The sequence below is a fragment of the Rhipicephalus sanguineus genome, chromosome 8, assembly GCF_013339695.2.
Source record: "Rhipicephalus sanguineus isolate Rsan-2018 chromosome 8, BIME_Rsan_1.4, whole genome shotgun sequence".
Lineage (NCBI taxonomy): Eukaryota > Metazoa > Arthropoda > Arachnida > Ixodida > Ixodidae > Rhipicephalus > Rhipicephalus sanguineus.
In genome coordinates, this window is record NC_051183.1 from 171,300 (window position 1) to 193,881 (window position 22,582).

Genomic DNA, 22,582 nt, shown 5'->3' on the forward strand with positions numbered 1-22,582 from the left:
CAGGGCGTGGTCGCTCGTGCGGGCGCTTATCTCGTGATCTCGGTGGTTTGTACGTCTTGCGCTCTGCCTGCAAGTTTCCGTTGAGAGCACGAAGGTCACCTCGCTCCCTGCAGCGGCCGCTTTTGCGAAAGGAGCGCGCAGCTCACACAGAAATAAGTTACAACTGTGACAGTTCGCGCTCATCCTGTGTATGTTCGTTCCGCGCGTCCTTTCTGCTTGAACAGCGCATTGCAAGTTTTGAGCGGCTTGCCGTTCTTCGCGTAGCATTGCAATTTGATGCTGTAGCATTCATTCCTTCGCGCTTGGGGCGAAAGAATGCACAACAAACGCAGAACTACGCCTGTGAAGACACGTTTCACTTTCGTGTTATACCGATTCCTATGACAGAGGGATCAGCCATGTTTTTTCTCTCTCTTTCTCTGCCTCTCTCCAATATAATACAGGAGAAAGGCAGAGGGATATACTACACCACCTGATATACTACAGGCAGGCCCGTAGCCGGAAGAGGAGGGTGGGAAGGGCCCTAGGGGCCCAGGCCCCCGAAATTTTGGTGAAGTGGGTGTTTTTACCAAAAATAAATAATGAAAATAGGTGTTTTTCTGAAATAGTCAAGGTTTTCAGTAGGTGGCCCCCCTCCTCGAAAAAAATTCCTGGCTACGGGCCTGACTACAGGTATAGTTAAATCCTAGTACCGCCGGAAACGCGCGGATTTTTATAACGTGTACATGTCACGTCCCCAGATGTTCGAATATTTTTTTTTGTGCTTCTAGACTAGAAAGGGGCCCACATCAGTGGCGTAGCCAGGGGGTGGCACACTGGGCCCGTGCCCCCCCCCCCCCCACAATTTTTTTCTCCCATGGGATACAGAGCACAAAATGACACTCGACCACACTTACCTGCCTGGACCCCATGTCGGATCAAGGGGTGCCCCCCCCCCCCCCCCCCCCCGAAAAAAATTTCTGCCTACGCCACTGGGTCACATAGAAAATTCTAGGCGTGGTCTATGAACGCTCCACGTCCAACCGCGGACTCCGCAGCTGTGGGAGGCGGCCCAATGTTTCCGTCGAATACGTACCAGCGAAACTGGTACAACAAGGTGCCGTGATGGCATCTGAATGCTTGAGGTTTGCATGGGAGCGAGGGATGAGGGGCTTCTCGCTGACCCGTCGGCATCGCCACTTGTTGCGTCCTTCGGGCGCCCACAAAGCTCGACGGGACTTTCAAGGCGCGGCTCAGTACCCGCTACATTGCACCCCTATACTGCGCAACCATATCTGGGATTGTACGTGTCGGAACCACGATATCATTATGAGGCACGCCGTAGTGGAGAGCTCCGGAAATTTTGACCATCTCGTGTTCTTGAAAGTGCGCTGACATCGCACTGTACACGGGCCTCTGGCGTTTCGCCTCCATCGAAATGCGACCGCCGCGACCGGGATCGAACCCGCGACTTCCGGGTCAACAACCGAGAAGTGTAACCCCTGTACCACCGAGGCGGACATCCCCCTATTGAAAACGAAGGTTCAGGCCGGGGGACCACTGTGCTCTATTGAATTAACAGCTGGGCGAACGACTGCAGCGTTGTGTTCAGCCCACCTATTCTTGTACCCGATGCAAGCACTCAACCACGAGGCTGCGGCTGGCGCCACGACCCTAACATATACCACGTGTACGATACAGCACGAGACTACCGCTCATAACAATAAAGCCCAGCATAACATTAGGCGCACCTCTTCGCTTAATCTTCGAAACTGTTAGTTTTGTTAATGTTCTTTCATAACAAATGACCACTCCCACCACTCCTTCTTGCCTTGGCAAATTTCTTTTTAAGGTGAATACTTTAAATGGCTCATCAAACGGGAAAATTGCCCGTCGGCGTCGACCGTCGTCCCGCGGTGTCGGCGTCAACACTAGTGATGCAATAATTTTGGTCACGTGATGGCGTCGGAGATCGCCAAGTTTTGTGACGTCCCCATGACGGCGCATAACGTGACGCCATGGCATGACATCGTGGCTCGGTCAAAGGTGTGCCGATCACGGAGGCAGTGCAAAACCACGTTACGTGCAGAAAGCTTTCGGGGGGTAGGATCAATAATGCAAATACTGCGAAAAAAACGAATAAAATGGCTTTTGCATTCGAGTCGTCTTAGGCGAACGCATAAGGGACCATATGAGTTTCTGCACTCACGGTACACTCGTATGAATCGCGATGCATCCACAGGCGCATTGCGACGTTCCCTTCAGCCAATGCTTCCGTACGCGGCTTCGCAGGTCCCTTGTCATGTGACTCGAGAACCGAGGTGTGGAACCCCAAGTGCAACGCCCACTGCGAACCCACTTGCACCGAGGGTGACCTCGTGCCGTGCAGCCGCGCCGGAGGATCGGGAGCCGCACAAGGGCGCTTCAGCGAACGCATCTGCCGACCCAAGTGCAACTGCAAGCCAGGTATATTTCTTGTGTTTGTCACTACGTAAGGTTCATCAATTCATTGCAGACAAGGGACCCTATTTACAAGAACATCCCTACGCCAGATGTGTTCGTAAGAGCTGGTTTCATCCAGTGCCGGTGTGGGGTGTATTATTAAACAGTGGCTGACCAATGGAAATGAGCATTGCCTCTTAACGAAAGAAAGAGCTACGAATAAAACACTGTGATTTTGCCCTCGAATAGTCAGAGAGATACTTAAACGAGGGTACAGAAGTCGGCCTTAGCTATGCTCTTTGCCTGCTTCGGGGTAAAAGGAAAGGGGGAAAAGAGTAATAGATTATTGTGATGCGGACAGGAACAAACGATGCGGGTATACAATAACAACGTAGCACAGTGGTTTCTCTAAAATCTACAATGTAGTCCAGCATTCTTCGAAATTTAAGTTCATTCTTACTTCATAAAAGAGTATTGCAAGAAAGTCCACGCTGAAAACCATACTTAGTTAAACTGTAGCGAGGAGGAACGAACGCTATAGTGAGTCACCCTCTTCAGTAACAACTAGTGGGTATGTCTCTATACCACGCATTCCTCGTGGACCTCGTGGACGCCGGTCGCTCTCGGTGTCCATGAATTGAGCAGCTCATCAAACTACCGGTCGACTCTTACGCCGGCGTTCAATAAATGCCTTTACAAAACGAATAGGATGTTTTTTTCTCAGCGATCTATTGCACAATTTCTTAGGACCAGGTATATTTCTACAGGTTGTAGTGACAATTACGTCTAGAAGTGCTTAAAAGTCGTCGCACAAAGACTGTTTTCACTCGCTGCCCTGATGAAGACAGATCTCTTGGCCGGAACACTGGCTCCAGCAGCATTCCTTCTCATTAGTTCAAGCTCTTCCATCTTCCCCTAAACTTCAGCCATGGAATGGTATTTAAAAGTGTTACGCTTGGGACTCGTTGTCACGAGAGGTCGTCGAACCCTCATAAAAGGTCGCTGTAGCCAACATTTCGGCAAGCGGACTTGCCTTCGTCAGTGCAGCAAGACAGAGGTCCTCTTGTCGAAACGTTCGCACATGTGTAGTATCCCTTCTTCTAGTCTCTCGTGTACTGTGGCGCGTGTTTTAACTACTATTATGAACCGAATAGCCCAGACATACGTCTTGACGTTAATAAGTTACACCTGGGCCTCGTGGTGATCAGAAGTGGTCGAACAGGGAATGCCACTGGAGCCAACGTTTCAACAAGGGGACTTTCTTTTTCAAGGCAGCAAAGAGGAGTTTCCTTGTCGAGATAACGTTGGCTCCAGCGCGACACTTCTCGATGCTTGAAACTCGTCCAATCAGCCATTCCGACATTTCTTGTTCGACGAGATTTCCTCACCACAAACCTCCAGCTTTCGCTAAACTTACTTCTCGTTTTGGGTTTGGCCTGGCACTAGCCGTGAGCGTCTGGGTGGCTCCATAGCAAATCAATTTCCTTTGTTTCATCTACTCCCTGCAGGCCTGATCCGTGCCACCAGGGACGGCCCTTGCGTTCCCCGCGACCAGTGCGGTCCCGCGGGCGGCCAAGGCGACCAGTGCAAGCGCAACGAGGAGTTCCGGAGCTGCGGCAGTGCCTGTCCCGCCGTGTGCGGTCAGAAGGCGCCCGACGCGTGCACCGCGCAGTGCGTGCCCGGATGCTTCTGCGCGAGGGGATACATCCGCGACAAGAACGGCCTCTGCATCCCCACGTCCGCCTGCCGAGGGGGCCGCGGTGGAAGGCCCGGCAGGCAGCGCAACATCATCAGCAACCAGCACCCTCCCACTCACTTCTTCTGAATCAATCAGCGGGACGATGGAAGCGACCTCTCTGCGCACGCACCCACTGTCTGTCGAGCTTGTCCGGGTGGCTAGTACTGCCGCTGGGCCAGGATAATGTAATGATTCTGTTCTGATTCTGTTTCTTTAGGAGGGATTGTCTTCCTGGATCTATTTACTACCCTTTTTTCTGTAGCGGGGCATGATGTCCACGAGGTCGACGGCATTTGCTTACCAGGACAAGTTAAAACAAGCCTATTATATCGCATACTATAAGAACCGACTAAAGATCAGGAGCTGTTGGCTAGGGTTAGTGTATACTGCTGGCAAATGTCACCGGCTGTTGGCTGTCAGTTAATACTGGCTGTACCCTGATGTAACAGCAACGTTATCTATATAAGATCACCATACAATGAATGACTTGTCTACGAATTGGCTAGGAGTATTAAGAGCGCAGTTCTAAAAAAAATAAAAAGCAAGCAACGCCGCCTAGTAATTTTGACATTTCGGACAGTGCTGCTTATAACGTTGTCAGCAGGGTATACGTGGGTCGGTGTATTATTAGGAAGCAATCGCTTCAAGCGGTAGCATTCCTAACAGTATTCAGTTTCCGAACAGTCTCGCATTTTAACATACTGCAGAACTCGCCATCTTGTTTCTTATTGCCTCAAATCTCCATACTCGTAACACTCCCACACTGATTGACCCTAAGAAATTGCTACGATGGAGGAAGTTGACAGCATGTTAGAGTTTCACTGTGGCGATGACGATACTATCGAGGGCTTGTCGTGGAATGGAGCTCGGTGGCGAATAATGTAACGATTCTGTTTACAACGCTGTTCTTGTCTGCGTTTCGTCAGTGAACTGAGCCGCGCCCGGACGTTATCAGCTAGAGACGGAAGGGAATGGTAGATGATAAGCAAGGAACATAAACGAGTGAACGGAATCCTTACATGATCACCGGTCCAGCAGTCGGCTGCTTGCGATGACATTTTGACTGCCGATCCCATTACTGCAGATCTCCACAGTAACACCGTCAGAAGGGAGATGGGGGACTTGTGTCGGACGATATAGTTGTCCGGACAGGAGAGGGATCAAATATATCTAGAGAGAGAGCGAGAGAGAGAGGGAAGGAAAGAAGATTACCTGAAGCCAATTATGGTCGGTCACCCTGCGTGTCACACTTGCTACTCAAACCCGCATGGCTACAACTGCGGGACGCCTTTGAGAGAGGGAGAGAGAAAGAAAGAGAGAAGAAACATTACTTTGTGTCCTTTCTGGGGCCAAGGGAGGCGGGGGCTGGGAGACTAGCCCTACCGGAGCCCCCTTCCTCAGGCGGCGTGACGCCTTTGAACACTGCCATGCACATAATTAATTCAGGTACCGAAGCTGGTCTCGGCAGGCACGGTATAGCGGTGCTGGTGTCTGACGTATGACTCAATCGACGCCACTACATGTTACTGAGACAGCTTGCAGCACTTATCACTGCAGAGAAGGACACTGATGGACAAGGTTCGATGGACAGTGCGTGCAGGCACTCTCGTCGTTTTCAGCTGCGCTATGCACCTGCCATGCAACCGCCATTCTCCCTTCTGATATGTGTATTCTCAATAAAGTTCGAGGGCAACCGCTCTCTTCAACGCGTTCGTTCTCTCATTCTTAAATTCAAAGGCTAGTGACACCCTGGGCTGAACGACCAAATGAATCAAACATACAATTAGGCCAAAGAAAGCGTAGGGCACATTAACTGTTGTCCTTAACTGTGGTGTAGTAATCATGACGTAAATTGGAATGAATGAAAATGTACGGATCCGAACCCACAACCTTCTAATTACGTGTATGCCACCCATGGAAAAGGAAGATTTTTCTTCCACTTTACTTCATTTCAATTTACGTCATATATACTGCACTACAGTTAAAGACAAGAATTAATGTCTCCTATGGTTTACATGGCCTAATTGTCAGTTGGATTCATTTCGTTGTGTCCAACAGAGAAACGAGCCCCTCGAAAAAATTCCCCTTTCGTTCAGACATGCTGCAGCGACACATGTCCTAATGATGAAGCTCGGTGCCCATTGCAAGAAACACTCGAACGTGTATTTTGCAACTGTCCACAGTACGCGGGAGAAAGACAAAAGCTGGTTTGTTCCATCGCACACATTATTGAAATACTGCTACCAGGTGAGTCTACATTAGGTCATTTGCGTGATGCAAACGGCGCAGCGGCGTGGCTATATATGAGCGGCTATAGCGTTTTCTCCAAGCCGCTGGACTGGATGCGAGGCTTTCGAGTTGCCACTACGTGATGGACTTGTATATGCACACCTCCGATTCTTGTCATCGTTATTCATTTTGTTTGTTTTCTTCCCCAGTGCCGAGAAGCAGGTCAGAACAGGTCATGGCCTACTCCACCCCATCTACCTTTCTCACTCTTTCTCTCTGTCAGAGTCATACCAAGCTCTTCCTGTACTGATATGCTTCATGTCTATACATTACCATATTAGCCCAGTGTAGGTCTGTGGAGGTCTGAAAGCGGCAGAGTGCTGCACGTGCACCATGGCTCAGCAGAACTCTTGTAATGTAGACAGATGCAGGAGAGTATGGCAATCGCACTGTTCTGCATCAATGTCATCGCAGTTGACTACGAACGACATATTTTGGTTGCCATTCGTTATCGGCAGCTGCACAGAAATATACTAAGCCATAAAAAAGCGTGTATTGTCAGAATATTCGCTTTAAATTTTGATAGGTCGCTGATAGCCCTCAATTTACGATTACAGTCGTGGTCTGTCGTAGGTCACCAATTTGCAGAACTCAGCTACCCGATTTATTCGCTCCATGGGCACGGACCTTTCACATATACCATTACGCTATAACTTCCAGGAAAGGTATTACCGACTAGGCCGCAGACTTATGCCCGCCCTCATGAGTCATTGAGCGGAGATAATGAAACCACTAACGAGGTGATCTCGCAGCCAGGTGAACCGTGGAGCACCCTGGTCACTCGAAAAAAAACATTACACCATCTCCCACTAAAGGGAACCATGTGGGGATGCGAAGCAGCGCATGAGTCGACTTACCGTTCATCACGGGCACCTTGCCCGATGTTAACGCGTCCTTGCAAGTGGAGCACACCATGAATTCACTGTAGTTGCTGTTGCTGTTGCTCGTCCCGAACGCTTGTTGGAGCACGCCACGCGGGTTCATCGCGCGTCTGCAGAATCTCGTTCCCCGACGCCACCACGTGATTGCTGACAGAGTGTAAAGTGGAGAGGCCACAGCGTCTTACCCAGCCCCTTACACAGGCCCGAACGCGCTAGCGCGTGCCAGCGCGTTCTGACTAGGATACAACGCGTTGGTTCATCGCGAGTCTGCAGAATCTCGTTCCCCGACGCCATCACATGATTGCTGAGAGAGTGTAAGGGGGAGAGGCCACAGCGTTTTACCCAGCCCCTTACACAGGCCCGAACGCGCTAGCGCGTGCCAGCACACATGGTTTTGTCTGCGTTACGCCAAGCTAGGACAGCATACGGCAGCCCGGGCACCTAAAGTGCTCTGCACGTATCATCATCAAGGCGGTCGAAGAACAAGAGGAAGAAGACTTCTCCTTGGCCCGAGCGCGCGCTCAGATGGCTATGGTAGGTGGCATGGTCGCCAATGGAACTACGGACACAGCCCAGCGCAAAAGCTGCTTTGCATCTAAAATTGGAGACGCATGCGCAGCACAAGACTGGCTGTCCGGCCGCATACCCGATGGCGGTGGCTTTACGGGTGCGAATGCACTTTCCAAAAAAGGTGGTGATCCCTCCGTCATAGGAATCGGTATAACATGAAATTGAAACGTGTCGTCGCAGAAGTAGCTTATTGTTTATAGTGCATTGGTATTTGAGAGCTTCTACAATGCATACTGTTGTTTGGCAGATATAGCACCGCTTGATGTGGACGCATCGCACTAACGTTGACGCCTAGTGGCACATCTCTGTACCGACGACTAACGCCCATAATAATGATTTAACCCTTGTTGTAGCTAAAGTTCTTAACATATACGTGGACACCGCATATGGTGAATCCCGCGCAAAGATGGCATCAACAAGCCCATAATAAACACTGATACTCGATATGCACTCCTTCAAAGCGTCGTGAAATGCGAAGAGAAACGCTGCGCGTGGTCTTCCCTCTGGCCTGGCCTTTACTTCTCACAGGAAGAGCGGGGAACGCGGTGCGACAGCACGGGGAGCGTCGGAGCGCTTCTTTTCGGTATGGATGGATGCTATTGGCGAGTGCACACCGCTTTTTAAAGACGATAGTCTTTCTTGGGGAACTTAAACGCAGAAATTTTCGTCTGTCTTTCTGTTTGTCGGCACGTCCCTCGATTCAACCACTAGGCCAAAGTTGAACCACTTTCCCAAGGGCCAGCCATCGTGAACGGCTGACTAGGTTCATACTTGTGTACATTGTTGATCAAAAAGCAAACGTTACGCATATCTGAGGCGCAACATCACTAGGTAAGTATTAGGTGGTGTGTTCCTTTAATAGAAAATACATAGATACGTAATTCTAGAGACCCTAGTTTCTTAAGCTGCGCTGAAAATGCGACTGCGCCGAAACTTGGCTTCCTCCGTGCCCTCTGCACGAGCTCATTGTTGTGTTTCGTTTTCGGTTCAGTATTGCACTGTATGAGTGCCATGGGGCGCCGCTCTGGCATTCCTGCTTTAACCAGGCGACGTGAATATAAAAGAGTGTGTGGAGAGTACTCGTTGAATGCGGACGTTTCTTCTGCTTCGGCGCTTCGCGCCAAACCGCGTGTTCGGGCTGGCTGGCGTCCCCGCCGGTCGCGTTGGTCACCGCCGTTCTTCGCCTGCCGCTGCGCCGGGACTACCAGCCCGCAACACAGCATTCACGTTTCCCGACGTATTGCCAGATGGCGTTCATATCTCACGCAGCGCCTCTTCTATCGTCTTTAGACGACATTTGCAGCGAAGCACGCAGATACGCGGCCAGTTTTTTGTTGTTTTTGTTTTCGAGCCTGGTGGCACAGGTGTCACCACTCCGTTATAAAGGGGACGCTCACAGCATCCATTCATCCTTCGAAGAGCACTGCGAGAAGAAAGTGTGAAAGATAAAAGGCGCGTTCATGTAGCCTCCGCAATGTGTTTGGCGATAGCTCAGTGGGTTAAACGCTCGCCAGCCATCGGCGCGGACAGAGAGGTCATGGGTTCGGCTCCCGTCAACGAAACTTTATAGATTTTTTTCTTTGCCATATGATGGCGTTCATTTTGCTGACGTACTTCCGTGACGGAAATACGTCATGAAAGTTCTGATGGACCCCGGCATAAAACACTTTCGTGTTAAAATCTGTCTGCAGAGTGAGGATTCTCTCCTCAGGTGGTGATGATGTGTACGCAGTGCAGACACGACTAACGTTGATTCACCGTTCCCAACAGCCATGCACCGAAGTACGCCTCCAATTCCTTGAAACGATCCCGAGATCGCTAAAAACGCTTCGGAAACATGCGGCCGACTCCTGCACCGCGCAAGAAAGGGCGCCACCGCCTCGCCAAGTGCGCGGTTGTTCCTTCCACCTGCGCTTCCCCGGCGCTACATCTGAACGGGGAACGGAACTCGCTGCAGACTACACGTATCTGAACTGCCGCAATAAGCAGAAAGTCGATAAAGCGCAGCAAAAAGTAGCGCGCTTGTCGCACACCAAGTTTGCGGATCCGCCTTAGAAGGTTCTTCTCGTGCCGGGCAAACCCTACATGCTTACCTCGAACATTGACGTCATCGACGGTCTGGTAAACGGAGCAGTGGGAACTCTACGAACGGGAATCGCTGGGTGCCCGTGCTACGCACTTCCTCAGATTTCACAGTAGGGGAGATACATTTAGCGCAGCATTTAGAACTACAGCTATCGCACAAGAACTACATTTTTGCAAGCTTACAGCGCCGTCTCGATCAAGCGACCGCGTCTTTTTTGTCGTGTAGCTGGTAATTACCGCAGATTGTCGGCGCTTATGCGCATGTGCAGACATTGTTTGTGTCGTCATTACCTTCGTTCAGCTGTCATCTGCTCATGCACGGGGTCGAACGGCTAGTACACGCATAGTAACGTCCATCATCAATTATGCATACATGAGACATGATGCACCATTGTCTCCGGATTGTCACTGAGAAGTAAAAGAAGAGATTAAAAACCATTTGTCAATGTTGCCTTTCACGCGATTGGATCACATATCCTCACATCTTGGGTGACATGTCTTCACCTAAAGTGGTATTCTTCTGCCTTAATTTATTCTTGCTTTCATCGAGACAGAGAAATGTAGCAGAGAAAAGACGTATAAATCAACCAGCCAAAGCGTCCGGTTTGCTGCACTCCACTGGTTGTGAGAAAATGTGAAAGAGTATGAGAGAGAGAGAGAAAGAGTGCTGTGTGTACTTACTACTCAGCACGGAGGGAGGAAACTGGGCAGAAAAGCACAGCGGAACCAAACTGAACAAAAAAATTCACAGGGTTCCTTATGCACTCACCTAAGACGACACGAAGGCGAAAGCCACCTTCTTTTTCTTGATCCTGCTCGATATTGATCCTGCCCCGCCACTCACTTGAAAGCTTTCCGCACCCAACGTAGTTTTGCACTGCCTTCAGGATCGGAGGCACCTCGCTGTCGTCACCGTCAGTAAAGTGAAGGAAACCAGAGGGATAGACACGCACGCATTTCTCTTCAACTATTTACTTTTCGAACATACATAAAGAATGGAATACACACAAAGGGTACTGTAACCTAAATTACATTTCTAATCGGTGATTCGATATTCGACATCGCTAAGTAAGAGTCCAAATCATAAACTAGTATAGCTGCACGTAAAAAGCAATGAAGTCCGAATTTGCTTTGGTTGGTGGTAGTTGGCCAGCCTGCAGTTCAGCCAGCCTTCAGGCCCGCCTGTAAGGTCAGCCTGCAGTTCAATGTGATCTTGTTCATTTTTTATTTTTCTGTACCCGACAGAGTCGACAGAAAATGAACGTACTGAAGGAGATATCCCGCCACGAATACCATTAATATAATCTAAATATAGTATCAGCCCTAAAACGGAACCCTGAGGGACACCCGATGTTACTTCCATCATAGAAGTAGTACCGTTGAGAATAACACGCTGTCGATCGCTCTGATAGATAACTGGCGATCCGTTTAAATACTTTTTTATCAATATTTGCCCTTTCAAGTTTGCGAAGAAGCAAGGGGTGGCACACGGTGTCGAACGCCTTTCTGAAATTTAAAAAGACGCAGCCTGTTTGTCCGTTATCGTCCACCTAAGGCACTAGGTCACGGTAAAACTCAATCGGTTGCGTTGTGGAAGACAGACCCCTGCGAAAACCATGCTGATTATCAGCTAATAATTTTTGTTGAATAACTGTTTCATTATGTCCTTGTATAAAATGTGCTCTAATATTTTGCGAGGGATTGATGTTAAAGAAATAGGTCTATAATTGATTGCCTCTTTCTTGGAGCCGCCCTTATGAATGGCAACCACATAGGCCTTTTCCGTTCCTCAGGCATAATTCTAGTAAAGAGAGATTGTTTGTATATTAGATAAAGATAAGATGCTATTGGCCAGGCAGAGCGCTTCAATGCGCTGGGAGAGATACCATCTGGACCAAGGGCCTTGGTTTCGTATTTTTTAACAAGGATTTGATGCCACTTACGCAGAGTTCAACCGGTGGCATTAATGGTTGAACTCTCAGAGGTGGCTCAGCCAGCGAAGATAATTTCTTGGAATCTGTTTAGGTAAGAACACGGAGTGAAAGAAATCATTAAGACAGGATGCCTTATCAATATCACTGGACGATATCTGATTATCACGAACAATTTCGTTTACTCCGGTTTAATCAGCTCTACAGTTTCTCTGCACGTATCTCCGAAAAAGCTGTAGGTTCGCTTTAGGTTCACATTGACCGGCGCACCTTCGAGGTCCGCATTTCTGTGCGCTCGTCGGCGCCGTGTTTTTCGCGCACGACGCCGCCACTAAAATCTGTGAGTTATAAAAGCTTCGCTTAAAAAACAAGCCTCGGCCTAACACGCCGTCGCCGCATCAGAGTGACCATGCAGAGCAGGCAAAGCTACGGCCGCGCAGCCAAACCAAACGTTCCTACCCGATACACTAAGTTTCACGGTTCACGTGATGGGCCGAAACTGCGTGGGGAAGGGCTTCACCTCTGCGCTGCGTGTACCGAGACTAGGGGGTTCCAAAGAACGATTTCGAAAAGCCCGCCATTTTTGTGACCTGATGATGACGACGCTTCGACGTACGCATGAGTCTCGCGACGCACGCTTTTCACGCGCGACCCGAAAAAGCGAGCGCTGCTAGCGCCGCCTTACGTCAGAAACGCGAACGTTCTCCGCAATCTGCTACAATGGCGGCGCCTACGCTAGTCTCCCGTAATCGCAGGTGCTTCCTCGGTTTTTGATAACGCGTTTTTCCCGGGCCTCTCTTACTTGCGCCCCGAGCTCGCGGATCTACAGCCATGACTTCCCTATCGCCCAACTGCGAGCTCGAAGAGGGCGAAATAAGCGACGATCCCGAAGAGTTGGGCGACTACGATGCGAGGACCGCCCTGGTACCTAGGCCTCCGGCCAAGCCATTCGGCATCGAGACGTCGTCTTCGTCGTCTCGCACGACGCCGCCCCATCCGCACAAGTGTCGGCACCGAGTCAACAACTCGACGCCTCGCTACTACAAGAAACCCCTGTCAGTCTTCAACCCGCCCGGCGGTCACTACGACCGCAACAGCGGGGGTCACTCGCGTCCTCCCATCGGCGGCGGCCTGCGGTCGGCCGTGCTCTGTCGACCTCCCCCTCCAAGTCGGGGCTGTGCGTCTCTACCGTCTTTCGTGACGTCGCACGACTCATCCGGCAGGACTAGCGGCGATGATCGGTGCGGAGGGCGTAGGTCCACGTCGCACCTCGACCATTACTCGTGGTTCCGCCGGCCTTCTTCCTCGTCGGGCCACTCCAGTCGGGACCACCTCGAGAGCTCGACGACGTCTTCTTCTTCTTCCCACGGGCGCTTCCAGACACCGTCTTCGCAGCGGTCGCGACCCGAACGAAGCCCGCCACCGCCCGCTTCCCACTCTGGGAGTGCGAGGAAAAACCGTATCCTACTGCGCTTGCTGGCGATGGTTCAATCAATTTGCTGTTGGCTGGGTCATTGTCTACTTGTCTTCCATCATCATGCCGTGATCGATTGTTTAGTACGTAAGGCTACGTCACACCTCGTCATTCCGAGGTTGCAGCTGTGGCAGTGTGTGCGTTTACGTTTAATGCTCAGTGTTTGCATAGATACGTCATGAAGAGCGCGATGACGGTGCGTTATCATTTGCATTGTTCGTAGCGAGTCCAAAACACGTATTATAATCCTCCCCTCCGACTGAGCGGTCCTCGTATCGCAGTAACTGCCAAGGCCGCTGACGTCCGCTGCGGTGTAACCTTGGTGTTTGTTTTTGTTTTGTTTCCATACTTTAGCGTCGTGGTGTGCTTGACACGCCAACGAACAAGTGCCACGTCGCGTCACACGTAATCTCTGCCACGCACCCGTCGCGTGCGATTGTTTATTTTTTTGCGATGAGTTTCCTGGTACGGTTGTCGGTCCTCTCCCGTGTTTCTAACTCCATCGGAAGTCACTGGTTCGAGTCCCTGCTGCGGCAGCATTTCGATGTGCGCCTATATTACAGAAAAAAAAAAGGCAACGGCTGTGTGCATGAATTTAGCTGTGTATGTGGCCCAAAATTCTGGAGCCCCTCAGTGTCTCATGCCTCATAGCCATATCATGGTTTCGGTGCGTAGAAGTTACACTATCTTTGTACAAATTAATCTAAGCAGTCAAGCATGTGTTATTCTGCAGTACACATCAACTGCCGACAAGCACAAAAATTATGCAAGTTTTGCACTCCGGCTCTTGGCCTTTCCCTTCCAAATTACAGGTGCTTGACAATAGAAAATCTGATGCACGTTGACACACATGTTTATTTCAAATGAGGCATAGTAAGGAGTCTAGTTGACAGTTATTCCATGGTTTTTTTTAGATTGCAGCTGTTGGGATACATTACCTAGCAGTGTACAAGTTCAGAAAGTTGAAGCAGATAAAGTACATTTATATACCGTTATGTCACAAAATGGAACTTATTACATAGAAGGTGTTGCAGATCTTTACGTACTGAACGCAAAATGAGCAGAACAACATGTCTTAGCGGCCATGTCCAGTGATTTGTAGTCGTAACCAGGACAGTGCATCACGATTACTGGAAACACTTATGTTCCATGATTCTAGCTATCTTTACACCTGTAAGTTGTAGTTCTTACAATTTCGTTTTATGTGAACATGTTACTCTGTAAAAAAAAGCACCTCTGAGCCACAACATAGCTGCTACTTTAAGAGATGCACATAGCGTGACTTGGACAGCTGCCTTACTTGCGTAGCTTTCGCAGCATTGACTTGCTATGTACGAAACAGGGCGTGGCATTAGCTTTCCACAGTCTCATCCTAATGTTGCGATGATTTCAAATGAGCGAGAAGATTGAGTGTTGCTGTAGAGGATAAAACATTTAGCGCACGTTCGCTGCTTTCAGTTTGCACAGCACATTTTCCTACTGCTCTGTGGATGAGGTACTTACTGGAATATCCAGCGATTGCTTGTACTGCATTTTCCATTTTATTATAAGACTTTCTTTAAGGAATATTTTAACTCTGTAATGTCCAATATAACATATATGCTACCCTGTTTTTGATGCATCGATATTCTGATTTGTACATGTAAAGCAACACATAAGCATAGCTTGTGAAGTATCACTGCCTATAAGCTCAAGGGAACTTTCATGTGTAGGTAGTTCAGATAAACAATTCATAATTAAATTGTGTAATAATGAAGTTGCGACTAAAAAAATTTTGCTTTGTATTCTCCCGTAAAAATATACTCTCCAAGGCCAAAACAGACAATGAACAGGGCATTTTAATTGGTCCTTGTGTAAAACTCCGTTTGGGAATATTAAATAGGATTAATGAAATGCCCACAATGCAGTATACTCTTCTTCCTTCAAGGGTGGATTTTTAGTTGAGCCATAAAATACCTACTGGAGAAATAGCAGAGAAATAGCAATATCCAGGTTGCTAATCATAGATATTTGCAAATTGTTCTTACTTTTACGCTAAGCATTGCAATTACAAAATGGAGGCCATGCAGGCATCCCTAGGTTAGCACCTTCTTTTATGATATGCATTTATAAAGTGCTATTTGGTGCATCAATAATCCATTTATGCTTTCCCAAAACATCTCTGTTATACTTCAAGAACATACTAACTTCTCAGAAAAGTGCTGACTTCATGTCATGATATATTAAACTTAAGGGCTTGGTTGCTTTCGTGGTCATAAAGAAAATGTGTGGGAAGCAAAAAAAAAATAGGAATCAATTGTTTTTTTTGTAATTCATTTTAGTGCTGTAATTAATTGCTTATTAGCACCCTGAGTGCTTACCTTGCTAGTTTGCACCAGCAAGGTAAGCGATGTTTAGGTTTCCCGGCTTAACATCCTTGGTGTTAAATTATCTGAACCTTGGTTCTAATCTTTTTCAAAATGAATTGGATGACATGATGGGAAACATCCAACGCAAGATAACTGTGGATGTATTCGTAATTGGTGTGAAAGTGGATTAAGCATTTCATTGCTTTCGGCTGTCGTTGATACTCCCAGCGATTTGGTGGACGCCTTCACATTGTCGCAGGGGTCCATGAAGTACTTTTCGAATACTGCGCCTTGACTCGAAAATCAAGCATGCAGGGTCAGCATGTACGCATGTACTGTGTGGTACAATCTTAAAGGGAACACCCGAATGAGTCATATTACTGGTGCGCTATCTACAAGCCGCTGTGCAAACAATGTCCGTGCACCACACGTGCCAAAAGGAGTCGGAGCTACAAACTCAAAGTTATCTGGCTGCAAATCTACATGACTGTTCTTTTATGTGAGAGCAAAATGTGGGCGTGTCCAGTCCATGAGTGTTCCATTTAACAGCGTACCCCTCTGGGCATGTACCAAACAGTTAGATCTCTCGCTTTTGACTGACAATTTGATCTTTTGTAACAATGAATTGAAACTGTTACTTTCAATACTTTACTTTCATGGAGGTGTTGTCATTGACTTTTAATTTAAATTTTAGAACAAAAAAGATTCTTTTGCATTGGTAACGTACCTCTGGGGTTGCCAGAACAGATGCGAAAATCAGTTGTTTCTGGATGATATTTGAGTAAGATGTTGCATCAGCATACTGAAATATAATCCTTGGCGTATTGAATCCAGTATTTTGAGTTTTTTTTGGAATTACAGAAATGCATTCCTTTGGCAATGCAAGAATATTATTGGAAAACATGAAGGCCAAGCTTCTGTTTGTCGTGGGAAATTACTTGCGCATTTTACAAGAGCGTAAGCTGGTTTACTGTAGATACGGTGCCTAATTTTGGACACTTATGTGGCAAATGAACACTTGTACCCAGTGGGGAACTGGAAAGTCGTGTTAACATTTGTCACGTTCAGTCATGTTTTTGAGGTTCCTTGACCAATGTGAACACCCAGAATCCCAACCCAAGTTTCTGCAGAATTCCGTCGTCATGACCCATCGTACGAGGATTTGCCTCGCCCAGTACAAGAGTATTCAGCATCAACTCGAGGATCTCAACAAGAGCGTAAGTTTACTTTGCTGATGTGTTAATTTAATGTTATATTATTTTGAAATACTGCATACCACTGACCACTGCTAATCCAAGCAGGAAATGGTCATGCAAAATACACAGTAGCAACTTTAATGAAGCTTCTCAGGCTTGTTTGTGTGGTTTTATTAACATGATTTTTTAGAGCACACTTGAGGCAGATGTAAGAAGGAACACACACACTTGCAGATCGCCTGTGTTTTTTTTTTCCTACCAACAAATTTGTTGAATTGCTAGATGGAGCATGGTATAATTCAAGCACGTGTGACTCAAGATATATGTTGTAAAGTGTAACATTTGTAGTTACAACTTGCTTTTCATAAAATGAGGGGCATAATCGGTTGAATATAATGTGACTAAGTTTTGTGAGGTTGTAGTGACAGTCAGGGAGAGCTTATTTTGATAACACGTGCTTTGAAAAGTTCACACGCTGTTTTAACGCTCCTGCCATTAACACGCATTCTGTATGTGTGTTCTTCCTTGCATCTGTGTCAACTGCACCTTAAAAACTATGTTTAGTATCGTACTGTATTTTCTTGTGCATAACCCACTCTTGCATAAAACCCGCACCTCCAACTACAAACGGCGGAAAAATAAAAATATGGGAAAAAATTCTCGCATATTGCCGTGAAGCTGCCATCCTTGCATTACCGTGAAGCAGTTCCGGAGGGCCAACTTGCACACCGAAATTCACACATAGCCTGCACTCACACTTTAGCTCTCTGAATGTTCTGTATACTTTGTGTGGGTTATAGGTGAGAAAATATGGTAACTGGATGAGACAAGCCAGATAATTGAAAACGGGTGGTACACGTAGACATTCTCGGCGGTATCTTTCTAGTGAACGGGCAGTCATTTCCGTGAAGTTAATGTGCGGGGAATGAGTTTCATTCTACCTGTCGCCGCAATAGCTTAGTTGGTAAGGTGTTGCACTGCTAAGCTCGAGGGTGCGGGTTTGACTCCCAGCCACAGCAGCTGCATATAGATGGGAACTAAGAGCAAGAACGTCCGTGCACATAAATTTTGGTGCACATTACGAGAACCCCAAGTGGTCAAAATTAATTCAGAGTCCCACCACTACCGTGTGCTTCGTAATTGTGGTTCAAGTCAATTAAATTTTTTAGTTTAATTCTGTAACTGGTTCTAAGGAAAAGGCTGTACGTAAATGTATTTGTCGTAGTGAAAATTAGACGCAGCGATTTTTTCGCTAGCGTGCTTGGTTTTTTCTGTTGTGAGGCCTAACACATTGTGGGCAGTCTAAATGCAGCGTTTTTTTAACCAGACATTGGTTTGCATTTCCGTGCACTACGTTGTCTGTGTGGTTTCGTATCTGCTGCTGTACTTAACCCGAAATGCTTGTCGGCTACGGTATAGACTGTAAGGAAACTAGAACCTACCCTCTGAAAATTTAATTATTGGGAGGACCTTCTGTGATCTGTGCTTTAAAAAAATGCACCTTCGCGTACCATGTATATCAAAATTTTACATCATGTCGCATATGTAATCTGTCTTGCCAATCTCTCTACTTTAGCTGGAAATGCTGGTTAAACAGCCGCAAGTGGTAAGGACGAAGTTCATATTGAAATTATGGCTTCTTACATCCATACTGTTTATTTTGCATTGAGTGTTTTACAAATTCTAAAGCCGAAATTTCAGGACTGCAGTAAAAAAAAACAGCTTATCAGCAGATTTACAAGGGCTGCAGCCCCATTTAAACAAAATAAAGAAAAATAACGCACTCATGGCCATATATTAGGTATTAAATATAAGGCAAAGGCATGTATCTACAGATTTGTCAAGTTATGAGATAAATCTATGACAGGTATCCAGTTTAGGAATTGTGACATAAATCTTTAAAAATGGAGCAATCAGGACAGTACGGTATGTCGATGATGAATACCTATGATATTTGCTAAGACACGCTCTTGTTTGGCTTATTGTAACGCAAAAAAGAAATGTACGAAATGCAAGCATTTTCTTTTGCGATAGCAATTATATGGACACTCGAGGTGCATTTTTGGCGTCGCTGTTGCCGTCCTGATGTGTGTAAAGTCCAAATCGGTAACATCACCCCGTGTGTCATACGTTCTTTGTGCGACTGAAAGCATCCAAGGCTTCCAATGGGCACTGCTCAAGCAGAGATGTAATGCGCTGGCAGGCTTCATAGGGTGAAGGAGCATGAAGGGGCACTGGTGTGGGGGGCTGCATCGCTCAGGAAGCAACTGCGAAATTCAATCAAATGGGCACAGTTGTGCACGCTGTCTTGACACAGATCACCAGACAGCTCGTATCTTGGGCATGCTGTGCTCTAGCTGCTTGCTTCACATTGAAGCGATAGACAGCACAAAGGTCACTTCACTCGCTGGAGCAGACGTATTCCTTTACGCCAGTGTGTTGTAGTGTTAGGCCAGACTGGATCCTGAAGGAGTTAGCTGATAGCCTACTTCTCGTAGCATTCCAATATGTTGCTATCTCATTCATTGCTTTGTCCTTGCTGCAAAACTGACTTTTTTTTTTTAACAGCGGAGCTGTTTAGCTCGCTGTTGGTCCGTTTGGCATTCACAAATCCTCTGCCTGGCTTTCCAGTCAAGATATAGCTAAGCCTGGCTGATTCTAGCCGAACATGATTCAGACTAGTTAAACTTAGTCTAACATCAATACCATGCAATAGCCAGTTCGATGGCTAGTCACTAGCTAATCGATAGTCCGATTGATAACCACTGAATTATAGAAAATGCTTGTTTGAGCTTAGCCTAGTCCAAAATGTATGGCCAACACCTTGTAAGGGCCAATCGATAGCTAATCAATAATCTACCTTTTTCACGATGCCACGGCGCATGCACTTTTTCCCTACTGGAAATGTCGCAAAGCGTATCTTCATGTCGAAGGTTTTCGTTCTGGCGATACCGGTTGTCCGGGCTCCTGCCAGAACCCTACCAAACCATAGAGGGGCAGCATAGCAAAATCTAAAAGGTAGATTGATCAATAATCAATAAATTCTACAGAATGCTTGGTTTGAGCTCACCCTAGCTCAAAATGCATGGCCGATACCTTGTAAGGGCCATTCGATAGCGAGTCGATCGCTAATTGATCAATGACCAATAAATAAATTATACAGAAATGCTTGGTTAGCCTTGATTGCTTAAATTATACAGAAATGCTTGATTAGTTTCTTTAGCCTTGCGCCACAAGTGGAAGCCATGCAAATTTTTGCATGCGACTGCACTTGAAGCTTTGTTTTCTCTGCCTGTGACATCCCTTTAAAATCTTCCTGCAGAAAACAGCCATGTATATCCTGTTCACGGTCGTGCATTTTTATTTTATTTTGTCTATGTCTTCAGAGTTTAGAGGAGCACCACCCAACCAACCACGACGACCCACGAAAAGTCTTCCAAGTCGGGTGAGCGCAGAAAAAAGACCCACAAGGCAAAGTGCAGGAAAGCTCGAAAGGTGATTTTTTGAGTTTCTGCGTCTAACTTATGTTAAAAGTACGCATCGCCGTTAACTTGCGTTTCTGATTAGCATCATCTAGAGTACTGCTTCTGAAAATAGGTTCTACAGTGAAACCTCAGTATAACGAAGTTGGTTGTAACAAATTGTCGCGTAAAATGAATTAGTATGAGATCTTTCGTGCCAGCATCGGCACTTGATGAAACTTTTAATGATATTGGACGTAAATGATGTACTTTCATGTTGGACGCAACTATTTTATGAGGAGGTTTGCCGGTAACTGGCTCACATTCATGATCTGAGCTTTTCCTTTGATTGGTGGCAGGATTCTAGGACACTAAAGAGAAAAACCGATTCTCCCATATTAGTAAATTACTCTTTCACTATTCCAAAATCACCATGCTTACGGCTAGAAGACGCTTGGTAAGCGAGAAAATTCTAAAACAGAAAATGCAGGGTAGCGACACCACATTGAAGTTTCCACACCAATCGCCATAACGTCATAGATTTTGACGGCGTCTACTAGGACCGGCGTCATACCTAATGGTAAACATGAAGTATAATGTCCCCTCAGGCGGCCATAAACTTAACATACCAGGTTTTAAGAAAGTTTTGTTCGGCCAATGTCGCCAAAATACGAAAAATGCACTTTGAAATCCGTGACGTCACGCACGGAAATTTCGGCGCGAATCTCAAAGATGACTTTGGCCTTGATTTTGCTCCTCTATTATTAAAGCTATGATGGGGAATTAAAGACATTAGAGATTTCAGAGTAAAATTTATAATATAAACGTATTCATTGTACCATTAGTGTCCCTTTAATGACGGTATCTTTACTTGGGCAATTCCAGAGCCTGTCGGAGGACAGCCAAGGGAAGTGCTCGGTGGAGAAGGGAAGAGCAAGTCCCACCGCTGTCAGCATTCCAGTCATCTGCGACGGAAACATCGAGTGCCGCTCGTTGCCGGTCTCACCCTGTCCGCCGACACCTCCTGCGCCTCTTCCGCAGGCCAGCGACATCAGCGATGACGAGGTGAGTGCTAGTTTGCTGCTTGTGTATACTGCCACACGCGCTCCTTTCTTTCTACGTTTTATGCTACCACCCCCTTACACGTGTTGCTACTGCTTGGCACAAACCACACCAGAATGTCTGGGAACGTTCCAGATTATTTTAAGATCATTCTAGATTGCGCACAAGGCGGGAACAGTTTAGTTTATTCGAGAGCTTACGCGAGCACCAGCGACAAGGCTCGAATGTTCGATGCTGCATGTATAAATGCCGACGCTGCTCCCCGCAGATCAGATTACCGATGGCCGACGCTCTGTTCCCCGCTATCACTGTACAGCATGAATTGCTTGTACAGCATGAATTGCTTCATTTTCCGGGCACAGGTTCGCCCCAATAAAAAGTTTAGTCTCGCACACATCTGCTGCGGCCTTCATCAACGCCACGACCACGTGACAATACGCTGTGCTAGCAGCTATGTGGAGCATTTATCCTGGGGCATAAGTTGTGTGTGTGTTGAGAACATCGTAGGGCATGCTCAAAAGTGCCTAAACCAGGGATAGGGCCCTTGTCAAGCTGCCAATGCAGCAGCTTTTATTTACTTCATCTTTTACTTCAGACAGTCACAAGTAAAAAATGCACATTTATCCCATCTAAGATGCTGACAAAAAGGCACGAATAACTGACAGTCTCATACCTTGCATTTTTCTTTCCACAATTTCCTTAAAAAAAATGCCGAATACACTTGAATTTGATGTTCAACGGGTAATGTTCGCCTTTGTCAAAAAATTATGCCCACTTCGTTCACAAGTGAAGTCTCATCAATAGAGGCCTGAGACTAGGGATGGACAAATAGTAAATTTGAGGTTCGAAGCAAATAGTGTTTTGGTCTAATATTAACGCGATAGCGTTAGAGAGCTCGTGTCGCAGAAATTCCGCCGTCGGCGTCGGGATCGTTGGTTGTGAGCGAAAAATCGAGAAAGAAGCAAATAAAATAAAGAATAAAATTTTCGGTCCCATTGAGGATCGAACCCGGGCCGTTCGCGTGGCAAGCAGGTGTCCTACCACAAAGCCACGATGTTTTTTTTTTCTTTATTGACAAAGCCACGATGTTACTTGCAGCTGCTATGGAAAAAAACACTACATAAAT

At 47.0% G+C, this 22,582-nt stretch overlaps 2 protein-coding genes across 2 annotated transcripts in view; both read left to right on the forward strand.

Annotated features, from left to right (window-relative positions):
- LOC119401206 (serine protease inhibitor swm-1) overlaps positions 1-5,871 on the forward strand; it is a 36,062-nt gene extending 30,191 nt beyond the window's left edge. The window contains exons 3-4 of the mRNA XM_037667889.2: positions 2,272-2,445; positions 3,930-5,871. Coding sequence (XP_037523817.1) covers positions 2,272-2,445; positions 3,930-4,246 — 491 coding nt within the window. The 3' untranslated portion in view covers positions 4,247-5,871. The remainder of the gene's footprint in view (positions 1-2,271; positions 2,446-3,929) is intronic.
- A 6,589-nt stretch (positions 5,872-12,460) lies between these two features.
- LOC125759648 (uncharacterized) lies at positions 12,461-17,974 on the forward strand. Its single transcript, XM_049418668.1, has 3 exons — positions 12,461-13,374; positions 16,845-16,954; positions 17,945-17,974. Exons 1-3 carry the CDS (start codon positions 12,747-12,749, stop codon positions 17,972-17,974), a joined length of 768 nt encoding a protein of 255 aa, XP_049274625.1. The 5' UTR covers positions 12,461-12,746.
- The last annotated feature ends 4,608 nt before the right edge of the window (positions 17,975-22,582 follow it).

Excerpts from the sequence above, each read along its gene's own strand:
- LOC125759648 (XM_049418668.1), top strand. The coding sequence starts at position 12,747 with ATGACTTCCCTATCGCCCAACTGCGAGCTCGAAGAGGGCGAAATAAGC. Across the intron at positions 13,375-16,844 it reads TGGGAGTGCGAGGAAAAACC|AATCCCAACCCAAGTTTCTG; the intron begins GTATCCTACTGC and ends GTGAACACCCAG. Across the intron at positions 16,955-17,944 it reads TCGAGGATCTCAACAAGAGC|CCACAGCAGCTGCATATAGA; the intron begins GTAAGTTTACTT and ends TTTGACTCCCAG.